We start from the raw sequence: 10,577 nt of genomic DNA, 5'->3' as shown, positions 1-10,577 counted from the left end.
AGGCAGCACCAGCAGCAAGACAGGGTGAGTGTGCCTGAGGCCAAAGGAGTTGGGGTGAGGTGGCCTCTAAATCAGGATGGGGGCCCTTCTCAAGCCTGTCCCTCCAGTCCACTGAGCCTAGAAAGCCTCCCTTCAATGTCCCTTCACCTGACCTTAGGGTGGTGAGCTGTGGGAATCCTGGGGGCCTCCCTCCTTACAGCCAGTCAGAGCAAGAACCTTGAGGAGCTGACTCAGGGTGGCTGGAGGAGGGGAGGGGCACACATGGTTACTGAAGAAAAGTCAGTCCTGGGAGGTGGCTGCAGAGGAATTTGGGGTCTTTGGAGGATTTAAGGGGAACTTATGGGTTACAGCAAAGTGTCCTAGAGGAAGGCTGGGTGGTCCCTGGAGTCTGAGACTGAGGAGTTTCCCAAGTGGGGTCTTGGGGGCACCTGAGAGCCTGTGCTCATCCCCACCCTATCCAATGCCACAGGGTGACATCCAAGGTGTGGTCCCATGCCTGAGAACTTTACTCACAAAATTTTTACTGTTGGAATATGCCATGCCAGAGTATCTGGATGTGAGTTGTTTGGGGGCCAGGATAGGGTGGGAAAGGGGCCCTGAGGCTTGGGTGGACAGGTCCTTCTGTGAGCCCTGAGCTCTCAGCAGTGAGCACATCATGTCTCCTGGGAGCCTCACAGATGCCCTGGGAGCTGGGGTGCCATGAACTTCTTACAGAAGAGTAGATGGAGGCTGATCCAAGGGGCCTTCTCTCCACTGGTTCATCACAACTTGGACTGGAAGGTCTCTCTGTCACCACTCCCAGTCCCCACTAAAGGAAGCGAGGGGCTTGCCTGAGTCCATCTGTGGTCTGGGCTGCCCAGTGCATGTTGAACCTGCAGTAGTAAAGCATGACAGGGGCAGAGGGGCAATGGGCTTGGCAATGGCTAGGAGCCGCTTTATGATGAATGCAAATTCTCTGCCTTCCAGGGAAGGAAGATTAATTTTGAAAAAAAAAGGAAGGTGAGTAGCTGTGGCCATCACTACAGGGGTGGGGCTGGGGTGGGGTCAGGGTGATAAACAGAGACCCTCCTGGGCAGGACCTCCCAGGGCTGCTCATAGCTTCCTCTGAAATTGAGGGGGATAGTGGGTGGGGTTGTGCATGGGATGAAGAACAACTTCTAGGAGGATGAGCTGTGTGAAGTCAGCCCTGAGGGCAGGCAGAGCCTGGAAGGGAGTGAAGAGGTGGGGGATCCACAGGACTAAAACCAGCCCCTGGACCCCGTCCCACCCAGCAAGCCCACCCAGGTTTTGATGATACATCTTCCTTTCCTTGGCCCCAGGAATACCAGATGGTGGAGGAGCTCCAGCAGCTCCAGGCGGGCTGCTGCTATGAGGCCTTTGTGCCACATGAATCATTTGGAGCCTGGTTTGCGGCCATGGAGCAGCTCAGCGAGAAGGACCAGTGAGGCCAGGACAGAACCAGGCCATAGTAGGAGCGGGATGGTCCTGGTGGCTCCTGGGTCATCATAAGACCTGGTACCTGAAGACATCTGGGGCATGTAAATGACAGTTGCTGTGTGGGCACTGGGAGGGATACATGAGGTGTGGCTCTGGGAAGCTCACAGCTGCCACTCTGTGCTGTAACTAGCACCTGTCTCAGGAGCTAGAGCCCCCATACCAGTTGGCCAGTAAGAGATTCAAAGCCAAACACCTACCAGAAGGCATCAAGCTTTAAGCAAAAAGAGATTTCCCTGTCCTGGGCGTTAAGTGTGGGTTGTCTTTGGACTCAGGGAACCATCAGGCTAAGCGTGGTCTTGGGAAGACTGATGATTTAGCCATAGCATCTCAGCTCTATACCAAAACAACCCTGTGACTGGGGCAAGTTGCCCCATCTCTGGGCCTGTTTCCTATTCTGTGAAATGGGATGATGCTGCATGATCTCTGAGGTAGTCAGAGCATTTAGCAGGGTGCAGTGGGAGCTGTGTAGGGATTTGTTTGCATCCTGGGGGAAGCCCCCAAAGTAAGTTGACCCTCATTTCCAGCTGTCATGTCCCTGAATTCAGTGGTGTCAGCACCATCCACTCCAGTGTCCAGCACAGGTGGAGCCAAGGCTTCAGCAGCAGGGAAGCAGCTGACTTGTGTCCTATACATACAGCTGATGCCTCCAGTTCTAAGGTAAAATCCACCTGGACCATGTCTCAGATTCCAAAGATGGCCAGGAATTTAAAGAGAATGCCCACCTCCTCTCTGTGTTGGCCTTTCCCTCACCCTACCTTCCCTGTGCCTGTTTGCCACCCTCATCCACAAAGGTCTTGATGATTGTTGACTGCTAAAGAACTTCTAGAACTGACAGGAGCTTCTAGAGCAGCCCAGGGCTGCCCTGAGCTCCCAGACCTTCTGCTTATCTTTGTATTCCCCATCACAGAACTCGTCCGTAGTCACATCAGCATCTGGAGGAATGCCTTCTTCATCTCCCTCCATCCAACCCAGGGCCATGCAGACCAACCACATGCATGGTTACTCACACGTGCTCTATAAATGGCAAGGGGGGCCCTGCGGCATTGTCTGTGTCAGCCTGTATGAGGACAACGTCAAGTACAAGAGTATCCTGGTGAGCTGGGCATGTGGAAATCCCCTGGGGCCCCTCAGTGGTTCAGGCAGTTGACACATAAGGAAGGACATGTTCCCTCCCTGCCTTCATGGAGCAGACTTCCTGGTGGATGGTGAAAGACAGACAACCACCTGCAGAAGCAGGAAGAGTGTGAGTTCAATGGCAGTCAGGGCTAATAATAGTGGACATAGGGGCTGATGCTGGCACATGGAGTGAGCACAGCCTGGGAAGAGCTTGCTGAGGTGGCCCCAGAGAGTATCAGGGAGGGGACAGCCCACCAGGCACAAGGAAGACATGTGCTGGGCAGTCCCTGGATCAGCCAGGAGCCCAGGGCCTGAAGGAACAGGAACCAAGGGGAAGAGGTGGGTCCAAAGAGGTGTGGGCCACATCAGGCCCTGTGACTGCTAGACAGAGCTTGACTTTCTCATGGGGGGAGACAGAGCCACTGAAGGGTCAGAGGAGAACAGGGATAGCAGGTGACTTTTGGTCTTAAAGTGGAGGTTGAGCTGATGCATGCAGATACCAGCCAGTTAGGGCTGCTGCTGTGACCAGCATGGACAACAGGGTCTGCCCCAGGACAGTGGCCATGAAGGTGTGAGCAGGGGTAGATGCTGGATGGGATGTGCATATGGAGCCACGCATGGCCCCCTGCACAGAGACTGGGCCTAGGAGCCTTGTTCCATAACCACCCTGGGTGCTCCTCTCTTGTGGCCAGGAGCAGGGGTAGTTTCACTAAGCTCTCACTTGTCTGACCCATGTCCTGATCCTGCCTCCAGATTGGCCCTCATTTCAAGGTAACTGCATTCTAGACCTTGCTGACCACAATTGCATCCTGGAGCCCAGGGCAGTCCTGCTGACCTGTAGTGTATCATCCAGCCCCTCCTCCTCTCTGACACTTGGGCTCACACTGGATGTGTGCTTTTCCTGGGTGTTCACTGCTACCTGGAGGAGTCCTGGAGGGTCAGGGGCAGGGCAGGGGAACACCATCTCCCATGACTGGGAGGCAGGAAGTGAGAGCGTGAGGGTCAGATTTCACTCCTCAGTTCCCACAGTCTGTTGCATGGTCACTCTTTGGCCCCTGAGTTCTTGGCCTCATTCCATGATCTCTTGTGGGTCCAAGGGAAGAGCATGTGGCCCCTATAGACCCCACCCTGAATAGACTTGGCCCATAGGATTTCTGGCAACTGCACTGTGAGGGATCAGGCTCCAGGACTCAGGCCCTGAGAGTCTGTCCCTGATCCACCACAGGTGACCAGCCAAGATAGGGCTCTAGCCGGGATCAGCAAGGCCCTGGAAGAACACAGCCTGCATCAAGACAAGCCAGAAGACTACAAGCTGGTGCAAATCATATCAGACAATCGAAGTAAGTCAGGAGGAGTGTTGGAGAGGGTGGTGTTGGAGGGGGTAGGCATGAGCCCTGTCCACAGCCTAAAGATCCGAGGCACACTGGTTCCAGTATACCTGACAGCAGGGTGAGAAGGCACCCTGTCCAAAAACAAGGTGCCGATGGCAGCCCACAGGGCCCACAGCACCATCTCCCTACCTGCTCTATCTCACTTGTGTACCCTTCCCTGGATGTGACCCAGGCATTGGGAACCTAGATCAAAGCTAACACCATGAGGTTCCCAAAGAAAGGGCTTTTCACAAGATGGTGAAGAAGAGGGGCTCAACTTGAAGGGTGTTCTGTGATACTGCACCTCCAAAAGCACCATGACTGATGGACACAAGTGCCAAATATGCACAGACCATCTTGTTATGATAGTGAAAACTAGACAAAGTCTCCTCGATCCCCTTTGGAGGCTTGAGGGAGCCCCCTCAGTATTCTAGGAAGTGGGGAAGTGAAAGAATCCAGAATAGCACTTACCCAGAGCCAGACTTCCTGACTCTGAGCCCTTAGATCAGTTAATCACATTCCTGGGCCTGCTCCTTATCCCCATAGGGGAGAGAAAATTCAGCACTGAATGCACACATAGCATGCCTGTGCACAGTAAGGGTAACTTATTCTCAGTGAGCTGATCCTCCTCTCCCAGCCATTAACCCAGGCAAAGTAAAATAACTCCCACCTTTCCTAGAAGGAGGTTCAAAATCCTCTCCCATCTTTCAAATGAGAAATTGCAGCTGGGAGGTGTGAAATAGGGCAGAAGGACCTGTCCTACAGAACAGGAAGACTGAGGACTGGAGCAATTAAAACAGGAGATGAGTAGCCATGTCACTGAAGCCAGAGCAGTCACTCCAGTCTGGTGTTTCTTTCTAGCTTGTTCTAGGCCAAGAAGACAGATGAAAAATAGGGTCAAAGTCTAAATACTTTAGGATCCCGCTCTGAAGGCCTGGCTCAGGTGGTCTTTGCTGGGCCTTAGTGGTCTTGTCCTGGGTAGTGCTGGATGTGGTGTATGTGCACTGGGTTCTAGAAAGTCAATTTCAGCCCCTAGATCCTGAGCAGTGAAGCTGGCAGGGCATGGTGGTGAGAGTACATGACCTCATGGCAGCTCCATTCTGAGGATGGCAGTTAGAGTCAGAGTCACTCTTTAAATAAGTGTCCTTCATTGTTAGCTGCACCTCTGCAGAGTCTTTCCTTCAGGCAGGTGTCACTCCCAGGGCTCCTTTATGGTCCTGGAGTTGGAAGAGGGAATTGAGGTCCCTGGCTGGGGCCTTCTCTCATGTGGGCACAAGTGTTGGGGTGTCCTGGGGTCCTCCAGGGCACAGCTGACCCCCCTTCTATCCCACCCCCCAGTGCTGCAGATCCCACACAGTGCAAAAGTTTACTACACTATGGATCCCTCAGCCCACCACCATTATCTTCTCCTGAAGCAAAACACACCTGTGGATGCCAAGGTGAAGGACAGAGCTATCTCAGCCCTTCTGGGGAGTATGCAGAAGGGACCCAAGTTCCAAAAGGGGAAATTCTAAATGGCCCTGATGCCTGCCAGCTCAGGGTTCCCCTTCCCAGGTCTGCCTGGCCAAGTAGTTTTGCTCACCCCAACCTCAGTGGGCCAGGCCAGGCAGACACTTCCCTGATATATGTCCCTGATATATGTCTGAAATAACCCACTTTCTCTATAAATAAAAAAGAGTTTCTAGCTCTCTTTATTGAACAGGCCTGTAAGTAAAGAAAATCTGGTAGCAAAATCCTCCTCTCGTGTGCAGATTTTGGTCTCTAAATGTTATTTTCCATGAAAAGAGAAGAGGGCACCTGGGAGGTTGTGTGAGTCCAGGTCTTGGACAGGAAGTGCATGAAAGGTCCCTGACAGTCCTTGCATCCTGGAGAGCAAGGAATGGACCCAAACCCACAGGACAGGTTTTCAAACATGAAAGGAGACAACTGCAGGGTCTTATGGTCAAATATGGAAGAATTGGTATTATAATAGCCAGAAAGTACAAACAACTCCAATGGCCATAAATGATGAAGGCTTACAGAGAATGTAGTTTATGCATCAAATGGAATATTCTCAGCCATAAGACATAATGAAGTAGAGACACATGCAGGAATGAGAGGGGCCTGAAGAACATAATGGTAAGTGAAAGAAGCTGGACACTAATGGCCAGTTACAGGATTCCATTGGTATGAGGTTCCACACTGGGCAAATCCACACAGAGAAGATAGATTAGTGGTTGCTAGGGGTTGAGTTGAGAGTCGTAGGGGGGAAGTTAGTGCTATTGGGTCCAAGATTTCATTTGAAATTGATGAAACTTTTCTACAATTAGGTAGTCGTTATGGTTTTACAACCTTCTGAATATACTAAATACTCTGACAATGGCACTTTAAAAGGCTAAAGTTATGGTATGTTAATTATTTTTAAAGATTTATTTTATTTATTTCTCTATTTCTCTCCCCTTCACCCTCCTCTCCTCTCTGTGGCCATTTGTTGTGTGTTCTGTGACTGCTTGCATTCTTGGCAGCACTGGGAATCTGTCTCTTTTTGTTGTGTCATCTTGCTGCGTCAGCTCTCCTTGTGTGCAGCCCCACTCGTGGGTGGGCTGCACTTTCTTTGCGTGGGGCATCTCAATACAGGGTGCACTAATTGATCATGGGGTTCCCTATGTGGGGAACACCCCTGCATGGCATGGCACTCCTTGTGCAGCAGTGCTGCACGTGGTCCCGCTCACCACACAGGCCAGGAGGCCTTGGGTTGGAACCGTGGACCTCCCGTATAGTAGACAGACTCTCTATCAGTTGAGCCACATCCATTTCCCTGGTGTGTTAATTATATCTCAATAAGACTGAGGTAAAGTCCATACCAGAAGTCCATAATATAGTTTGCCCTGAGTGGGCCAGGACAGCTTGTGAAATAGACAAACACCTGCACATTCACTGCTGGTCTTAAGACAGGCTCAAGGGCTTTCAGAGACTAGAGGATTGGGGAGTGGCCAGGTGAGTGGCTCTGACCCTGGTTCTGATCTTTCCCCTGGACTGCATCTGTCCCCACAGTTTCTGTGTTGCTTGCTGGTGAAAGGGCTGTCCTGACTACCTCAAAACAAAATCTGTAGCTGTGGAACTACAGAGAAAATCCACCCACAATTCAGAAAAACGAAAGAAGGTACTCTCAGGCCCTAACATTACTAAAGCTCACACTGGCCCCTGATCTTCCCCTCTCCACTTCCCCTCACTCAGGCCTTTAGGCTCCCCTTGGGCTGAGAGGCCCCTCCCTGACCAGGCAGTTCCTTCCCTGCCTCTTCCTCTCCTCCAGCCTCCAGAACCCCAGGAGGCCACATCACCACTGAGGAAATCCCTCCACACTGGGGGACTCATGGCAGCAGCCTCAGTCAATCCCTCACCCCAGGTGTGACCCCCATCCAGTCTTCCTGGGATTTCTGTTCACCCACCCCCAGCCTCACAGAGCAGGCTGGCCTGTGCTTCAGTAGAATTTGTTCTGTCTCTCCTCAAACAGGGTGGTAATGATGAATTCATCCTTTCCTGTTGCACAAATCTGGGGCAAGTTTTGTTTTGACAACACCCAGTGTGTCTAGAGTCTTTGTCTATTCTGATAGGCTAGGATGAAATATGCTGATTACCACCCCAATACAAGAAAGTTTACACACACTCTCACATAGGACCATGGGAAATGGACAGAAAGGAGCCAGCCTTGCCAAGAGCTCATTTTAAAGAAACCTCTGTCTTCTCAAGAAAACATTGCACTGTTGCTATCTTAATTTTCAAGCTACTGTAAACCTTTTTGTTCATTTGACCCATGAACCCTGTGTAAAATATTTGGATAGACCTTCACTTTGACACATTGCTTTTTTAAAAGCTGTTTCCAGAGAGCCCACTTACTCCTAGCAAATAACAAAGTCTACATTTTCTTTCCCATCTTACATGTGAAGAAATGTGAGGCCCAGGGAGTGAAAGAGACACATCAGAGTCTCAGCAGAGAGGAGAGGAGCTGCCATGGGAACGTGGGCTTCTAAGCCCCAAGCTCCATTTTCCTTCTACCACTGTAGAAATCCAGGAGTGTGGCTCCCAGGCAAGTGTGGCTAAATGAACCCAAATTTAATGTAGATGATTTCCGTTTTTACCATGCCTTCTTCTATCCCATGTTTAAAAAAGCAAAGCCATTTCAGGTCCATTGTGAGGCCAGGAAGAATGAAATAACCTAGTGGCCACATCAAGAAGTCACTGTTGGCAAGAAATATCAGGTGGGGGCATCAGGGAGCTAATTGGAATCAGGAGTCCCACCAAGGCAGCCCCTTGGCCTGCAGGGAAAAACCCTGATGGCATGGCCCTAGAGCTCCCTCTGCTGGCCAAAGCCCATCCAAGTTTTTCCTGCTCATGTCTGGGAGCCACCAAGGCATCCTGGGGGTGATGGGTGGTTGTTTGCAGAAGGGCCCCAGGAGAAAGGCCCTGTGTCCCTAAGAAGGGGAGGGAAGGTAACTTACATTGCAATGTAATTACATTGAAATGTAACATTTTTAAGCACCTAAAGGAAGGGTTTGTCTAATAAACATGGCCTTCAAGCTGAAGGGATGTGGGAGCTGACCCAGAAGTAAGCTGAGAAAGTCAGTCCACAGAGAGAAAAGGCACAACGAGGCAGGGAGCAGAAAGTGGGGCCTGAGAGGAGCTGAGCTGGTGTCCATGGGAGTCAGAGAAAAAGAGAGCAGCCAGGCACCAGTCTCCTTGCCTCACTGTCATCTGCTCTATTCTTAACCCAGGGCTCCAAGAACTAGTTTGCCTGGGCCCCTGCTTCTTGAACCGAATTACTGAGCAACACAGAACTTGGCCAAGAGTGGGCGCCCACAGACTGTTTGAACCCATGTTCATAGGTGCATGTGATTTCCAAGTGATCTTACCTGTGCATCTCCCAAAAACCATTGCTGACAATAAGACAATGGTGGCTTCTGAGGTTCAGGAGCTGTGATTCAAGGGATGCCTGCATCCTGGAGGTTCCCAGGGTCTCTGCAAAACCCCTAGTGCCATGTCTAATCCTGGGCACAGGAGGAGTCAGCTTGGGACACAGAAGAACAGGTACTCCTGGCTCTCCACCGCCTGAGATTTAATCAGTTCCTTGAAATGTCATCACACTTGTCCTCATCCACTACGTCTGCCCTTGGCTGGATCCCTGGATAAAAGAGAAGTCGATAGCACTGAGATGAGCTTCCTCCTTGCTATGTGTCTTGCCTAATAAGATCTCAAACTTCCAGAGTCTCTGAATGTCAGTGCTGAAGGATCGCATTGTCTTCCATCCATCAGGCATAAGATGTGCCCTCTGGCACATCCTATGGAACAAAGCTCATTTGTCACCTTTTCTAAGGAGTCTTCCCTGGCATTCCCCAGGCAGATGAATAGGTCCCTCCTCCAAGTTTCCATAGAACATTTCAGGCCCATTTATTATAATATTCATGCCCTTAAATCACAGCCAGCTCTTTTCCTCTTCTCACTCCTTCTTGTGGACTTCCAAGGGGTAGACATGCTTTATACATTTGAACCCCTCGTAGCCCTTGTGTGCACAAGGCACATGCTGGGCACTGGGATTCAGTGCTGAGTGGGACTGGATCATGCCCTTGGGGAGCTCAGAAGCCATTGGGGAGAGGTGTTTAGGATGACTGCTGCAAGAACACCAAATGAGGCCCTGATGGTGGCAGGGCCAGGTCTTGGGAGCCATCCTGCATCCAGGCAGATGTGCCTACATGGAGCTGGAGCTTGGTCAGGCTTGGCTGAAGGCAAATGTGGAGGCTTGGTGGCAGCGGTAGCCTTAGATCTTGTTTAGAGTAAATTGATCCAAGATAGTGGTAGGGAAGGGACTAGAACCAAGTGCTTCTGACTTCAGGTCTATTGGCCCCTCCACCATGATTGTTATCAGTAAGTGAAGTTATGGCTAAGCAACTCATCCATCATTGCCTCATTTCTTTTTTCCTTCCAGGGGCCCACCATGTTACAGCCCAGAGATGGGGAGAAAAATTGGAGAAGGTTCTTTCTCCATGGAGCTGACAGCTTAGAGATGGGCAGGCAGACCCTGCACAAGTCATCACAAAATATCGCAATACAGATACCAATCACTGAAACTTATTGGGAGTTTAGGATAAGTCAGGCACTAGCGTTAGAGTGCTTGAAATTCCTTCATCCTCAAAACAATTTGAAAGCCAGAGTGTATTGCCCTCTTTTAATATAAGTAAAGAAGCTGAAGTACAGAGAGATAAAGGAACTTGACCAAGGTCTCACCACTACAAAGTGGTATGTTGAGGGTTTGAACACTCTGAGCACCAGTTTTCTAACTTTATAAAGGCAGGATTACAATGGTTAAGAAAGGACTAGTTTACCATTAGTGCTCAATAAAGATGCTGGAATTTCAATGCTCTGCAATGGTTGAAGTGGGCAGAGTCTTACCTCTGCCCTGCTCTTGGCTTCCGGGGCCCTTTCATGGGCTGCTCGAGGGATTTCGAAAAGTCAGACATTGAGTGAGTGTAGCTCAGTGGGTGACCACCTGATGCCCATGAAGAGGTCCTGGTTTCAATCCCAGGAACCTGCTGAAAAAAAAAACATTTGGTAAGTGTTGGG

General features: G+C 50.6%; 1 protein-coding gene across 5 annotated transcripts; it reads left to right on the top strand.

Moving 5' to 3' along the window:
* The first annotated feature begins 980 nt into the window (after nt 1-980).
* On the top strand, nt 981-10,372 carry LOC131275597 (ral guanine nucleotide dissociation stimulator-like). 5 transcript variants are annotated; one of them, XR_011647212.1, is made up of 6 exons: nt 981-999; nt 1,320-1,515; nt 2,043-2,154; nt 2,405-2,590; nt 3,839-3,953; nt 9,943-10,372. XR_011647212.1 is itself a non-coding variant. In XM_058286333.2 (6 exons), exons 4-6 carry the CDS (start codon nt 2,438-2,440, stop codon nt 5,495-5,497), a joined length of 444 nt encoding a protein of 147 aa, XP_058142316.1. In that variant the 5' UTR covers nt 981-999; nt 1,320-1,515; nt 2,043-2,154; nt 2,405-2,437; the 3' UTR covers nt 5,498-5,716. The 5 variants fall into 5 exon arrangements, 3 of the variants coding, with proteins under 3 accessions (XP_058142316.1, XP_071067404.1, XP_071067405.1); XR_011647213.1 differs by lacking the exon at nt 9,943-10,372 and adding an exon at nt 7,910-8,446; XM_058286333.2 differs by lacking the exon at nt 9,943-10,372 and adding an exon at nt 5,322-5,716.
* Nucleotides 10,373-10,577: the final 205 nt, after the last annotated feature.

The sequence above is a fragment of the Dasypus novemcinctus genome, chromosome 23 (assembly GCF_030445035.2).
Source record: "Dasypus novemcinctus isolate mDasNov1 chromosome 23, mDasNov1.1.hap2, whole genome shotgun sequence".
Classification (NCBI taxonomy): domain Eukaryota; kingdom Metazoa; phylum Chordata; class Mammalia; order Cingulata; family Dasypodidae; genus Dasypus; species Dasypus novemcinctus.
This window is presented reverse-complemented; position numbering and strand designations above follow the sequence as displayed.